The 16345-nt window shown below is 38.1% G+C and overlaps 1 protein-coding gene across 6 annotated transcripts in view; it reads right to left on the bottom strand.

The window, feature by feature from the left end:
* The window catches only part of SORCS2 (sortilin related VPS10 domain containing receptor 2), a 559071-nt gene that overhangs the window by 95967 nt on the left and 446759 nt on the right, over nt 1-16345 (bottom strand). For all 6 annotated transcript variants that reach the window (XM_065659847.1, XM_065659840.1, XM_065659855.1 and 3 more), the window contains exons 6-8: nt 6564-6628; nt 4285-4403; nt 112-201 (exon numbers count right to left, since the gene is read on the bottom strand). In XM_065659847.1, the coding sequence (XP_065515919.1) occupies nt 112-201; nt 4285-4403; nt 6564-6628 (274 nt within the window). The remainder of the gene's footprint in view (nt 1-111; nt 202-4284; nt 4404-6563; nt 6629-16345) is intronic.

Here is a 16345-nt window from a genome sequence, read left to right as displayed (position 1 = left end):
GGAAACTGTGATCTCAGAATAATGAAGTTTAAAAAAGAAAAGAACAAAACTAGTTTAGGTAGAAGGAGAGGACAGCAAATGTATAAATAGAAAAAAAAATTGTATACTTACTTTTGGCAAGGCATATTTTGGCAACTTCATCTGTATAAAGCCATTTCGACGGTAAGAGACATAATACTTGGTCCGATTTGCTGATGTTGTCTATAACAAAGGAAAAAAATTGAACTCTGTGATAGTTTCTGTTAAATCTAAAGAGTCTGAGATGGAGGACTCTCTAACCTGGAGACTTTCTAACCTGCAACTGAAATACATGGCTATTATTTTTATTGCATCATATGAATTTGCATAATGTACTCCTAAGAAAATAAATCAAAGTTGTTACAAAATAGACCCCAAACAGACTCAAACTCTTCTGCTCTCCTCCTCTTTAGGAAGAAAAAAGTGATTTAGATCCCTCTTTTGCCATTTCAGATGTCTTGAGTGATACCTGAGACTTCTGCATCTCACTGCCCCAGTCCTCACTCGTATATCTGCACCCGCTGGCCTCCCGCATCTTTGCTGTTTCATAGAATTCCAGGCAGCAGCACCCTCCAGGTAAGAGGTAGGGAAGAGGCACACAGGCTATGAACACCAGGTACCTCAAGGGCAAGTGGTATTCTAGCAACAAAATTCAAAGCACAACACAAAAGGCTAAATAAATTCACACTAACAGTATGTAAATAATTCACTGTATTTGGCTAATATTTTCTACACGGGGTAAAACATTTGCCAGTGGAAGATGCTGACATGTCACACAGAAGATGGTGCAACTCTGAATACATTGGTCAGTCAGTTTGAAAGTCAGCGATATATCCTGAAGACACAATTATATGCTTAATTAGAGAGGTAAACCATGTATTTCAACTTCTTGCACATGTGTAACTGAAGACAAATTAGGTTTTATGTAAAATACTTGAGGGCTTATGAAGATTGTCACTAAAGAAAGCCTACAGAAATACACATTAAAAGGTATACTGCTGTATGAATCTTACCCATTAGGCCCTTTCTCCTCTTTATAATAGCAGACACATTGGTCATGTTAAGACTTTTACCTTATTCATAAAAAACCTCCACTGCAAATATTGTTCCAAAGTACCAAAAGGATGATTCTAATTAACATTGATGAAAATACTCAACCAACAGCCTCACTAAGTTCTTCTAGTCAGAAACGTAACGTCAAAATCTGTGGTTGTACATACATTGGCACATTTCCAGTTGAGTCTCTTCAGCACCATCAGATGAGATTAGCAAAGGGTTTAGCCTTTGGTAAATAATACCACACTATTTTTCATGTCCTTTTTCCCTCAGATAGCTGGGTATTGGCTATTCAGTCATTTTCACTAAATTATAAAGGGTGGGTTCCTGGCAGGAATGCATGGGTCAAAAAAGAAAATGGAACAAGTGAAATGAAATGTCCAATTTTTTTCTCTGGTTGTCCATGACAAATCAGATTGTGGAACAGAAGGACAGACTCATCTTCTTTCTTTGACTTAGGAAATCCATTTAAAATCCTACTCCAATCTCACTGCTTTTCTCTTCAACTTTTGTGTTTAAAAAGGGAAACTGACCTGGAAGACAGCTTATCCCGAAACATGTAAACTTGTCTTCACTTGGCAAAAATGGACTTGATGCATGAGAGCAGGTCCACCTGACTGAATATTTTAAAGATATAAAAGAATTTAATATTGTAATAATTTTCACTCTTTCTTTAGATCAATTTCTTTTTTTGTGCTAGAAAGAATGTGATGCCCTTTAGAAATGTGATTTAGTAAATGATGGATTAAACCAAAAACCTCACCATTTATTTAATTAATGTTAAATAGCAGTCTTATCCATCTTTCCATAGCCTTTTTGTTCATTATGCGTTTTTTTTAATGTCACTCATTTTAAATGAGATGATGCAAGGAGGCAGCAGAGAATCAGAGCTGAAGCAGCAAGTCATGTCTACTCTCACTGACATTAAAGGCTGGTGTGCGCTTAAAAACAGTGTTGAAGCTTTAATCCTCCTACTGAAATCACCTCTGAAGCTGTCTGACTGTCAGTGCAAACTGGAAATGACTATTAGAAAGTGCCTGATCTTCATGGGTATAGACATACTAAAGAAATGGGGTTGAGATCTTCCTTTAAGATCATGAAAATCTGAGATTTGGACCAGGATTAGCAAAGCAGACCTGCAACACTAATTCACAGCTGCAAAGCTCAGGGGATGTGAGCAATGCCAGGGATGGTAAGACAGTCTCAAACTCTGCTCTGTTTTTCACAGATGATTCTGTTCCATCTTCTTTCTGACAGATATTGCTGTGATATTTAGAGAAGTCCCTAGTCTAACTTATAAAGCAATATTCTAACTTATATAGCAATATTTTAGTCTACTGATAAAAGAATTGCCACATGATTTCAAAAGTGTGCTGTTTGTCAGATGTGCAGCTGCTGTGTGGTTTCACTGGAACAGGCAAGTAGGGCCCTGCATCACACCTCAGGGGTGGCCACACTTCAGATGTGACTATAAGATCCTAGAGTTATTTTCTATCCTCCAGTAACATAGATATGGCTAACTGTAAACCAATTTATCAACAAGATTTATGTTACATACTGCGGATAAGTCTGAAAGAAAAGACTAGAGATATTTCCCCTTTATGTGGAATACATGCACATCTCGTTTACTGCACTCAACATGCCCCAAATCTAAGGAGACTATGTTAACAATGGCACACTTCTGGTAGTAGCCACTGGCTATTACTTTATGTGTACCTTTCCAGGTTGCACTTCTATTTTGTGTCTGCCCATGCCTGGCATGAGACAGGATAACAACAGCTCGAGATGCAATTACACAAGGCATCTGGCAAAACAAATGCTTGAAGAGGAAGCAGCCAGTGTTCTGCTGAGCACAGCAGTTGGGAAGTTCACATGGTGAGAAGCACTTCACACCATCTACACACCATCAAATGGATTTTACAATGTGCCTGGGGGGGAGCCACAAATAAAAATACCTTTGAGCAAAACAAGTCCCACAAGTGCTAGAGCTGGGCTGAAAAATGCTTACTTTTATTCAAAAAATATTTCCCAAGTCCATTTTTCTGTTTCTTTGTGGTGCTAAATGTTCTAAACCATGTGGGCCCTTGAAACTTCTGTGCCAAAAAAGAGGAAGACAGATATTGTGCGTCTCCATTAATTTACACATCCTTTTAGAAGAAACAGCCACAAGAGGGGTAAGATGCAAAGACCTCAATCTCTGTACACCATGGCAGTGGAGGGGAGACCTATCCTTTGCCATGATATTGCTTTCCCGCAAAAGTCAGTAAGTAGACAAGCCTTGCAACAAGCAAATCATACCAAAGTAAGGGAAAAATAAGAGCCAACCACTAAGGAAAGCACAAGAAACTTCCCTTATAAAATCTTAAAAAACAGGGAGAACGTAACTGTTCTTTGAGAAGTTTGTAGCTCTGACAGATTCAAATCATGAGTCCCAAACACATACTCTAACATTTTCAGGTGTGCCTGAGCTGTACTGGTGCTGTGAAGCTGACAGAGTTCCAGCCCAGCCTTCTGCATGCGGATCCTGCAGTTTGGGAATGAAATAATCCCAGTGCGATTTGGACCATCATGAGGTACAGACATGGTGTTCAGGGACATGGTTTAGTGGACTTAACAGTGTTAGGTTTATGATTGGATTTGATGATCTTAAGGGTGTTTTCCAACCTGAATGATTCTATGATTTTATTCTAAGTTGCTCTAAGCTCCTCAGCTACAGCCATTTCACTCTTTTGCTTCCTAAGCACACCCACGTAAGATTTTTCCCAGCAAAATCAATCCAGAGGAAGAAGCTATTCTCTCAGTAGCTTTCCTTGGATGCTTTTCTCAGAGAACCTTGTACTATGGAAGTACTGGAAAGGACCCAGAAGAGGTTGCAAGCTTAAGAACAAAAGGCTTGTGTTTTGCCTAAAACACAAACATATTTACAAAAAGTAACTTTGAACCACACAATCCACTTGGAAATTTTCATACCATTAAAGCTAAGTCAGTGACAAAACAATTAGATAAATAGGCAAATGGCTGCACAAACTAAAGAGGCTTTGGATTTTTTTGACTGATAAGCGAATGCTTTGTTCCATGTAAAAATTTATCAATCATTATTTATACTCTGGAGCAGGTTTCTCCACACTACTAAATTACAGTGTAGCTGCATTGTATAAGATTTTAATTTTGAATTTGAAAATGGGCTGTGTCTCCAAGATGTGGCAGTACCTGAAGAAATATGTAGTCATCCTGCACAGTTAGGGAATCCCGATCAGTGCCACCTGCAAACTGGACTGTCATTGTCTTATCAGAGCAATTCTGAACCTGGCAGGTGATGTAGCGATAACCTGAGGGAACAGAGACAGAAACATATGACAGAGCTATCAAGCGATGAAGAAGCAAGCAGTATAAAATGTTATTCATGTAGGGGAATTGCTGCCTTTGCCAGGTGAGTTAGTTGCAAAATTATTATATTGAACCCTCATACAAGAGTTTTTCAATCTCCAATGTACTGAGAATATATTAACTGCTTACACTTCAGATCATTCCTGGGAGGCAGCCTATTATTATCCAAATTTTGCTGGTCCAGAGAGATTAGGGGTTAGATGAATGAGACATTCATGGGTGGGGATAATAGGAGCCTCTTTTTCTCACTTAACCTATGCACAGAGACATATTATTCACTTGGAGAAATAGCAGCCTGACACAACATGACTGAAATCAATATATCAACCGCGTTATAAAATTGTGATGAGCGAGAAGAGAATCAGACACGTTTAATAGAGAGCGTGCAGAATTTAAAGGCTATTTTCAAAGCTCTGTAGGAAAGTTAAGACACGCTTTTAACAGACCACTGGAACTGCTCTGTTGGGGCAAGGCTTCTATATTCAGAGTTAATACCTTGTTGAAAAAACCTGGAATGATTTATATCAGTGGAGGCTATGGCCTCTGTCTTCCTCTTCAGCTAGCAATGGGTGAGGAATATCCTCTCTGCCTGGGCTGTCAGAACAGCATCACCACTTCTTTGATGCACAATGCTCTTATCAGAGAGAGCAGAGCCAATAATCGTACCTTACACCAGCTGTGGCCCGGAGACCTTCTCCTAGATACAAGCTCCTTGTACAGCTCACCTTCTGTCACAAGCTTCTGAGCACAAAGTACTTGAGTGACTTTCCGAAGTGCAGTGAGAAAAATGTTATATACACAATCCTGCGTCCAGACCAACAATTCTCCCCATGCTCCAGAAACAGTATGAAGGAGTGAATAATGCATCCCTGTATCCTTCATTATTTTGCAGTGTGATAGGAAATGCATTCCATATTTTATGATTTTTAATTAGAAAAGGCTAATCCAGTATACTAGATACAAATATTTCTTTTAAAATTTGTATCTATTTAAAAGGCAGCCAGAGTCAATCTAAGTTCTCCTGCTTATGTCCAAATCATCACCACGAGGACATTTGAGCAAGCACACCAATGGGCCATCAAAATGCCTTGTAGCTATTCATAATACACATGACAAGGACCACAGCTTTTCATCAAATAGGTAGCACAAAGAAGCTCTTTCCACTAAAATCAGTGCATGTACTGAACACAAGTGCCCAAAATCCATTTGCTGAGAACGCAGCCAGCAGCCAGTTATGAGAGTTTTCTTTTTTCTGCTTTTTATGTTCAATAAAAAAGATACTTTCCATCCAGCTCCTGAAGTATCTTCTTACACTGTCTCTAAACAGAGCAACTGACCGAGCTGTGTAGGAGTCACTATGTCTCAGAAATCTCAGTGCTAAAAGATTTAGAAACCTTGCCATCCAAATTTTAACATGGTAACTTTGATTTTTTTTAATAGGACTGAAATGAAGAAAAGCTTCTGGATCAGGGAAAGTCAAACTGTGCATTCTTTACAACTCATTTTTAAGAGTGCACAAGAACTTAGATGATCTGATTCAAGGAATTCAGTTATCTTTCAAGAGTACAGCTGGAAACAAGAAACTGTACAAGCTTTTGGAAACGTGGTGACTCTTTAGTACAGCATATCCTGACTGCTAATCTCTTGTTCATTTATTTTCCTCTTGAAAATAAATGGATACTATAACATGAAGAAATTCTGGGAAATGGTGGTTAGTGCAGACTGACTGGCACATGCAACCATTCACTTTAGCAAACCCTTACCCAGCACTAACACTGCATTGCCAGTTTTATTTCAAATCAGGATAAAATGTTCAATGTTTAACTGCCAGAATAAATTGCACTATTAATGGACATTTTCAACAGAGCATAGCATCTTGACGTCAATTTATCTTAGAGTGGAAAACAAGTAAATTTGAAATTATGCTATATTTTTATAGAACAGGACAGCTTTGCTGACTACAGATAAACAGAGAATGAATCTGACTTGCACAGTTTCTCTTCTGACTAGGTTTAAAAACAATCCAAAAAGTGTGCTCTAAACCAAAGAGAAATGACTATACACTAGGGTATCAATTGATAATAACACTTTCATTTGCATACCTCCACTGGGGTCCTGGATTTCCATATGAACTAAATCAGGGTCTCCGTCAACTCCAGCAACAGCCCTGAGAACATAATATAATCAAGTTACGCAGAGCCAGCTACTACAGAATAGTAATTACGTGGATGAAAGAAAAGAGGATTTCATACTAACCAGCTTTAACATTCTAGCTAGGAAATTAAAATAAACCTCATTTATAATGTCCTATTACTAACATCTAGATGGAAACTATTTTTTTCTGTACTTGACTTTATGTTTTTCTCGAATTTCATCAGAATCTCTTTTACTAAAATATACATATAAATAGGATCACTTGGAGAAATGAAATAGGTACAAAATTGGAAACAAAACTTCATAATCATAAATTGAGAAACATATTGAGAGATATATACACACGTACTGATACGCACATACATGCACTGACTGGCAAGAGCAAGAACATCTTTTTACAACTATGTTTGACATTTGAGACTACAAGGCAGATTTAGTGCTAAAAAGGACTGAGATTCCATTCTTATTAGAAATATCTTACACTTGACATGCAGCTTTCATAACAAATTGGTATATTTTTTGTTAGTATATTAAAGAGAAGATGTCACTCTGATAAAGAGAAAGGAAAGAAAGGAAGGAAATAAATAAATAAAAAAAAAGGTGTAATGAGAATCCAGGCTGATTTTCTCATAATATTTCCCATGTCAAACATACTCAAAAGGTTATATAAGTCAAGACGATATAAGATAAAAGCCAAAAGATGAGTTTTCTACCCTAATGGCTTCTTCCATCCCTACTTGGGGATGGCAGTCCCAGCTAGACCTTTTTCTGGCCCTTCCATCATCATTATTTGGGCAGATTCTGCAAAGAAAGTTTTGAGCTGACAGCTGTTCTCTCACTAAGTAAAGCAGAATCCAGCCGCACTAGCACAACCACATCACTCTTCACAGGCATGGTAAGAGTCCATTCAGTCAGCAGATGTGAGCTGAAGATATGCAAAGGAGACACATTGATTGATAAAGTGCAGCTGGATGCAGATATTAAAAAAAGCCCATTAAAATACTTAAGAGAAAATTATAATTTTTGATAAAATTATTAATAATCAAACGAAATAAAGCTATACTTTGGACTGAAATTACATCACTGTTTAATGATTTTAATAGGATTGATTTATGAGGAGAGTTGAAACTCAGACTCAGTAATTGCTGGCTCCTTGGGAACACAGGCCAGGGGGAAGAGGCTGGATGATTTCCACTGCATAACAACCAGAAATCATCACATAGGCTCTTTTTTCCCTAATCAGATAAATGATGAGTCCAAAGAAGGAAGGGGGGAAGGAGGAGGGACGAGACTCCGCCAAACCACAAGATGTGAGGGAAACTTGTAGTGGGAATTTTTTAGTAAATGCTCAGAAAAATCTTGCATTCACCAAGAAACTGGTCCCTGAAACACGAACTTTTCTAGTATTTTGCAGGCAACACATTAAGGCAGAGATGTTCTATTCACTGAGATCTGATAAGAATGGATATGAGCAAAGACAAGGGATGTGAACTTTTTGCTGTGTGTGCTCTATACACTTTTCTAGACTCACAACACCAAACAACTGCAGTCAGCATTTTGAGAGAAGAAAAACTACATTTGATGAATATTTTACTTTTTGTGCTGGGCCCCATGCAGCTGAACCACCAACTAACAGAAACTCGGGGTTGAAATTTTCTGAGTCTCAGCCTGACATACTGATCAGCATCAATAATACAAAGATAGTTTTGGGGTACTTCTGAAATAACCTCTTATGTCTATAACTTTTCACACATGATTTCATATGCATAGTTTGAGATATTTGTCAATATCTTTACCTTCTCATATTTCTTTCAACAGCTTAGAGTGATAACAATCTCATGTCTACCATGGTCCTCCTAACCGTGACGGCTGGCACAAGTAGCCTCTAATCTTGTTTCCAGTGTAATCTTTTCGTGCAAGAGGCTGTAACTGATCTATTTTAATGAACACTGTTACAGACACAGAAAATGAAAGTTTCCAACCCAGACCACTTTTCTCCTTTAGTTTTTTATTTGAGTAGATGTGAATAAATCACAATGAAGAGTTTTTTTAGCCCAGCCAGGAAAAGGTAATACCTCTTTGCCCCTGAAGTACAGACATTTCTCCTACCCCTCGCTTTTAAAACTACATTTTATTAACCATGAACAGCTCCAAAAGGTAAGTCCTCTATTCCTAAACCAGCTGGATAACTTCTCGCAGTGTCCATTGACTATAAATGTTTAGTACAACAGCTTCATGCTGCAGTTTGACAAGCATTTCTTGTTGTTGCTCTGCCAGATTAAGCCACCCCATTCTGTGTCCCTAATCTTGCTTCTCTTTCACCACCTCAGCTGTCCAATTGAACCTGCCAGGCCACGGCATTAGGAATTCTCTAATTTAAAGATGTAAGCCATAAGGCTGCAAAAGAAATGATCATTAAGCTATACCTGTAGATCTCTAACTTCAGACAAGTGTAACAGCTGAGATGCACCCTTTAAGTGCAGAGTTTATTCATTCTGAAAGGCAAAAATTAAGTAAGCAGATAATTCCAAAAACATGCTTTGTGTTTTTCACTACTGTAGTAACAGAAGAGAATCTTGCTTGCTCACTGAAGACGTTACACCCTTGTAGTCTACTTTTGAATACCAGCTATAGAGCAGAGTTTCCAAACTCCCTTTACACAGCTTTACAAGCACTTAGGAATAGACCTTTCTATTTTTATTGATAACCCCCCCCCCCCATCTATTATGCCTATTGAGAAAATCTTTAGAAAAGTGTATAAGAAATGCAGAGAACTTGAAGATATACCCCTGAAGAATAAACGAATTTACTCATTTCAGTGGACTCTGCAAACAGTACTTAAAGGAATACTGTTATTTCACTTGTGCTCAAATCATGAACCAAGGCAAAAGTCATATGGCACTACGCAGACAAAACACAGTCTAGGTCCCTCTACCCGTGCAATACAGTTTTCTTAAAATGATAAGCAAACAATGCACATACAGAAACGCATACAGTAAATGATCCACTTGAAAGGAAGGCTCAATTATCTGGGTTTTTTTTCATGTTGAGGGAGAAATGTAAGACAAGTTTTAATGCATTTACATTTACAAACTTACTACTACCACAACATAAACTCATTATACCAGTGTGAGGATTGTGCCCATACATCCATTCATGAGCACAACTGACTGTTCCTCAGCTGGCTTTAGGATAGGACTTACTCTGTTTTATAAAGCACAGACTCAACGGACACTGATAATCCAACAGCTTCTTCCTTTTTAGTTGATATTTTAGCATCGACTTCCTCCCCCAGTAGAATAAGAACTTTCTCAGGAACTATTTTTATTTAATTTCAGCAGGGTTTTTGGTTTGGCTTGGTTAGAATTCCCCCACTTCTCACAGTCGCTTGCAATGAAAATGTTCATATCTCAGCAGTCTGGGACTATTTATTTCTTTCTTTGTTTTACTTCAGTAAAGGAGGTCTGGCCACTGAATTTAGGGACTTCTGGTTTAGGTTGTTTTAGTGTTTTACATTCAACCATTAAAATTTCCAGTGAAATTCAGACTAACTTTAAGATCAGAGAATTCTTCCTCTAGGAAAAGAAATATCTCTTGACCAAATATATCATGCTGGTTAAAGCAAGTGAAACACACCAGCACTTCAGATCACGTAACAGCATGGTTACAACACTTCAGAATTAAAATAGCCCAACTTGATTGTAGGGTAGTGTAAATATAGGCAGCCTCAATATGCTTCTTCCCTTTCCTGTGAACACAAGTTCTATTATCTCCCTGATGCATGTCTGACACCACGTTGAGCCTTTTGGGAAAACTAGTCCCGCAGAATGTAATCTTAGAACTATTTGGAGGGATTAGTTTTCTCTTACTTAAATCAACAGATCGTGCCAGCAGTTGTGCTCCCATCCTGTGGAAGAAAAGCAGCAAAATAGCCCCTTTTGGTGGTGCAGAGATGAAACTGCCTCAGCCCCAGTGCAGTGTTTGTGCATGTCTAACCTCATTTATGTCATAAAGCTGCATCTAATAAAACACAATGAGAAGCAGAAGAAATCAAGGCATCTTTGTTTCCATTCAGGCCTGAATTTTGTCTCTTGAAGGACACTAGAGCCCTTTATTATGTGTATGCTTTTTTTGGAATTAAGGGAGATTCTTCTGTAACATTATCTGTTGTATGAGCTTAATGTCTCTGCATTAGTGCTCACCAGGTAATTCCTCAACAGCATTACATCAGCATGAAAATGGTGCAATGGAGGGGGTTAACAAGCCTCTGCATCTGCCTCAGTCTGTGCATTTATGTACACTCCATGATATGACCATTAGGTACTTTATATTTTTAAATAACCATACTAAAATTCTAATAATTTAGAATTTGCATGTTAAAAATTCTACTTATGAGACCTTTGCCATTATTTCAATATTTTCAATTTTATTTAGCTACCTGTCTTCACAAACTGCACCACTACTTTCTTACTCTAGTTGCATGCAGTATTAAAACCAATACTTCGCTGAAACTTGATATTTATGTAACATAGATGAACAAAAATTACCACTGACATCTAACACTTCACATCTCAAAATATGAATCATAAGCATCAGTCCCTTATATGGTAATAATGGTTTGATTTTACTTCAAGCAGGAAACTTTTTTCTTTGTTTTCAGTAGCCCAAGACTGTTTTGTAGAGGAACAGTTGCCTGCAAACACTTAATCAAGTACAGCCCGCCATGGACATGTATTTTCTCTACTTCCAATGGATCCCGTCTTTGTTAAATATTTGATGTAGCTCACTTTGATGCATAGTAATGAAGAGACACCTTCAAACAGGACATCTGAAATCTGCTCACTGATGTGCAGAAGCCTCCAATCAAAAGCCATCTGAATACTTGACAGTCTCCTCAATTTGCCCCTCTCATAATCTCTGAATATTAAGTTTATACAGAAGGTAACAAATTCCCAGTTTATATTGGTCAATTTCTAGCAATTGACTGAAGAGCACTGCCTTACTTAGAAAGCAAGGCAAAAGCACGCAAATGTTTTCACCAAGTAGTTTAAATTGGTATTGACAACCTGGTAACTGAGGGAGACAAAACTGTGATTTGATTCGTACAAGCTTGTGACTGATTGTGCTTCAGGCCTTGCAATCTTTGCATCTGCTTTGAAAGACTCGCCTTCAGCGATTCAGTCAATGCCTTACACAGCCAGTGCGTGCTGCTACTTATTTCCTCCCTGTGCTTAAATGCTTTTTTTCCTGCCACTTTTATCCAGAGCTGGAGTGTTTGTCATTGCTGTGGGTTGACCTTGGCTGGCCACCAGGTACCCAGCAAGCTGCTCTATCACTCCCCACTCTTAACAGGACAGGGGGAGAAAATAAGATGAAGAAAAGCTCCTGGGTTGAGATAAGCACAAGAAAATTGCTCACCAATTACCATCACAGGTGAAAGAGACTTGACTTGGGGAAGATCAATTAAATTTACTGCCAATAAATAACAGAGTAAGATAGCAAGAAATGAAAACCGAACTAAAAACATCACCTTCCACCCACCCCTCCCTTTTCCCCAGGCTCAGCTTCACTTCTTTTTTACCTCCACCCCCCACAGCAGCACAGGGGAATAGGGAATTGGGGTGGCAGTCAGTTCATCACGCATTGCCTCTGCCACTCCTTCCTCCTTGTGCTCTTCTCCTGCAACAGCATGTGGTCCCACCCATGGAAGACAGTCCTTCATGAATTTCTCCATCATGAATACCCCACTCCTCAACATTCAACCTTCACCCACTCAGAAATCAAACATGAATATTTCACTTATTCAAGGGGAATTTTTTAACACGTATACTTTAATGTGTCTTTGAATGTGTGTATGCATATATAGATTGTTACAGCAATTGTGGTAAATTCTATTGACACAATAAGATCCACCTTAACACTGCAAACTGCTGCTAAATGACACTTGTAATCTTCCATATGAATACAAATGACCAAGTCTAAGACCAGATCCAGCTACATCCAGGCTCTGTCAGTTTAGAAAGCAAGGGGTCTGTTCTGAACCTCGTGACTAAACAGAAGGGTGTTCTTAAGTCTCTGGCACAATCATCTTTAGCTCGATTTGTCTTTATATGCTTCATCCATGTAATACGCAATAGAGTGAACCTTGCCATCAAATTCTGTTTAGTTGTGCCTTTATAAATCATAGTGAAACTGCTCTTGCTAATATCTTTCCTGGTCAGTCTTTGAGTGACCCTAAACCACCCATTATGCGAAAGCCTGCTCCAGCATGGGCTTTCCACAAGATCAGAGTGTCCTTCAGGGCACATCTACACACTTTGAGGTCCTCCACGGGCTGCAGGTGGATATCTACCCCACCGTGGACCTCCATTGGCTGCACGGGACAGCCTGCCTCACCATGGGCTGCACCACAGGCTGCAGACAAACCCCTGCTCTGGTTCCTGGAGTAGCTCCTGCCCTCTTTCTTCACACACCTGGGTGTCTGCAGGGCTGTTTCTCACATATTCTCACTCCTCTCTCCCAGAAGCTGTTGCACAGCTTTTTCACCCCTTCTTAAATTTTTTAGCACAGAAGCATCACCAGTGTTGCTCATGGGCTCACCTTTGGACAGAGATGGGTCTGTCTTGGAGCTGACTGGAACCGGCTCTGTCCGAAAGTCTCTTCTCACAGAAGCCCTGAACACTCCTGCTATCAAATCTTGCCACACAAACCCAATACAGTCATATGCATCACTACACAGAAACAGAACAAATACCATCCCAGTGTAAGAATGACTGCCCACACAGATTCTCGGCTTCCCACATAAGAACCTTTCACAAAAATTCCAACGTTAAAGGCTCAATTAAATCCTCTTTGCATTTCTCCTTTAGGGCATAGCATTGCTGAAATCTCCTCTTTCATCTGACACTTGAATAGCCAGGAACCCACTACACTTGACATTGATGGGTACAGCTGTGATTGATTACTCATATGGGATTTCATGATGAGAACAGAACTTTGGTCCCCTGAGAACAACTGCTCTACCCAAATAAACTCATTTTTTATTTTTATGTTCTCACCTCTCATGGAAATGGAGAACCTATAGCTAAAAATAAGAGTAACAGATACCCACAGTACAGGATTCAATACCCTAGCAAGCCAAGGATAAAGCATTTCTAAGGCTCTAGACAGAATCATAAAGGAAATGTGCTGGGCTTAATTCTCTGGTAATTACTGATTCATGACTCACTGTCCTGGGGTATATTTGTGCTGGTGTAGACAGCTGATTCACAATCTATTCTTCACGTACGTATTACTATTTTGAGCAATTGGAAGGAACTCAGATAGCATAAAAGCCTTGGGGACTGTGAAGAATATCAGCAAAGCCAGAGGAATGCCAAATATGCACTACTCTCTCTCAAGGATTACCACATAATTCATCATTTATTTTTTAAATGGGATTGATATATAAAAACAATCACATACCATGTGGTGTTTATTTTTTTTAATGTCTGACTGTGCTATGTCTTATCTTTTTGCATTCCCTCCAGGAAATACACCTAGAACTGGAAAAAGTACTCATAAAGGATGGGTACTATAATATCGCTTAAACAGAAATCATCACATTAGGGCAATGCTGCATGGCCAGTTACAGTTTGCATGCAGAAATGTAATCAAAGTCATGGTAATCAAAGTTTCTTAGTTTTAAAGCAGAAGAATTTGCTCAAAATTAAAGGTTTCCACAATAAAAAAAAATAAATTGAATCTTCTTAGCTAGTACTTATGAAGAAATAACAGATTGATTTTCTAAATGTTGATAAAATTATTTTTTTTTAATTAGTGTGATTTAGGATTAATTTTATTAATCATTAAATCCATATTTCCTGATTTTTCTTTAAAATATCAGAAAAGATTTTTAATGAACTATTTCTCTTCAGTATTTCTGTATTTTCTGACCACTATTTTTTTCTATTTTTCTTTTTTCATTTCAACTTGAATGACAAATCAATCAAATAAAACTAAACAAACTTCTATAATATATCTGATTTGCAGTCATATTTAAATCTATCTGCAGCCTTACAGCTCCTTTTTTGTTTTTGTTTGGGTTTAGAATAGAATACTTTCATTTGGAAGGGATTTACAATAATCATCTAGTCCAACTATCTGACCACTTCAGGGCTGACCAAAAGTTACAGCATGCTATTAAGGGCATTGTCCAGTCACTTCAAACACTGACAGACCTGGAGCATCAACCATCTCTCTAGGAAGTCTGTTTTGCCTCCTAAGATGGTAAGACAAGACAAACTGCTATGAAGGATTAGTCGACTTTGCTTTCCAAAAGAATAAATGAAACAAATTGGGAAAATGGCTGGGAGGGGGTAAGAAAATGCCACACTATATCATAGATGGGAAGAAAGTATTCTGTGTTCCTAAAACAAGAGATGGCAGTATACACTTTCCACTGATATCAATGACTTTTCCATGAAAGATCACATTCCATACATTAAATCTGCAAAGATACTTAAGGGATAGTCCAGAACACTTGAAAAACAAATAAAGCCTAGAAGATGTTTTTAATATATTGCTTATAAATCTGCAGTATAAGATCATAACATAAACAGTTTAAAATACTCAGTCCCTACTGAACTTCTCTTAATATAAATACATAAGACATTCCATTAAATTAATTGCATTTACATTTTCATTGAGTAAAAATAATGCTTCTTTGGGAACTGCATGAAGATCTGGCTGCTGCTGGAGGCACTGGAAAAAAATGTTTTTACAAAGCACAGGAAAACATTATAACTGACAATATTTGTAGTTACCAGGCTGAAATAAAACTCTTAGGCTGCATTACCAACCTCAGTCAACTAAAATCAAATAAGAAACATCTGCTAAAGATCTGCCCAGTAAAATGTTCTTGGCACAACTAGCCAGTATCAGTAAGACCTTTGTTTATAGTGAGATGTAAAATTAGTTTGAATTCATTTCACTAATCTTTAACACATCAGATGCTATATATTGTCAAGAAAATAATACTGGACTTAGTACCCTAATAGTCAAGGTATGACAAAGCACATATTCTTACAGCTGTTGAAAACTACACAAGTGTTTGTTTCTACCTAGCACTCGGATAACTTAGGTGCTGAAGGCCTTAAAGTAGTGGAAAGTTTCATGTAATGACAAACTTCCACTGGAAGACCATGCCCAGCTCATATGGTTGGACACATCTCCACTCACAGCAGATTCTTTGTATATTGCAATGTCCCATATGATAGAAGTAAGAAATATTTATACATCTTTATACAACTTTACATCTAAGTTGGCCAAAGGATCATCTGGTACTGAGGAGGCACCAAACATCTCGCAAATCATTGCTGCTGCTGGCTGATACAGTTCTTGAGAGAAATCAGAATGGTCTATATACAGAAAACGGGAAAACAAAACCCTAGGAAATATCAAAGATTTCTAAATGTTATAAATGGTCAGACTGTTAGAATTTATTATTCTTATCTGAGAGGAATGTGATTTTTATGAACAACCATGTCTTTGAAATACTATATGGCAGTTGTTCCTATCAAAGCTCCAGGACATTTCCCTGATTGTGTCTGAATGATATAAGGAATACTGAAACACATAAGGGTACTGAAACACAGCAAGATAGACTTAACATTGAACATGCACTTCCTGGCTTTAATTCTTAATACAAAAAACAGCGACAGATTGAGTTGGAGAAAAATTGACACGTATT

This window comes from Lathamus discolor, chromosome 1 (assembly GCF_037157495.1).
Source record: "Lathamus discolor isolate bLatDis1 chromosome 1, bLatDis1.hap1, whole genome shotgun sequence".
Classification (NCBI taxonomy): domain Eukaryota; kingdom Metazoa; phylum Chordata; class Aves; order Psittaciformes; family Psittacidae; genus Lathamus; species Lathamus discolor.
The sequence above is the reverse complement of the archived record's forward strand: the minus strand, read 5'-3'. Positions and strand labels throughout refer to the sequence as shown.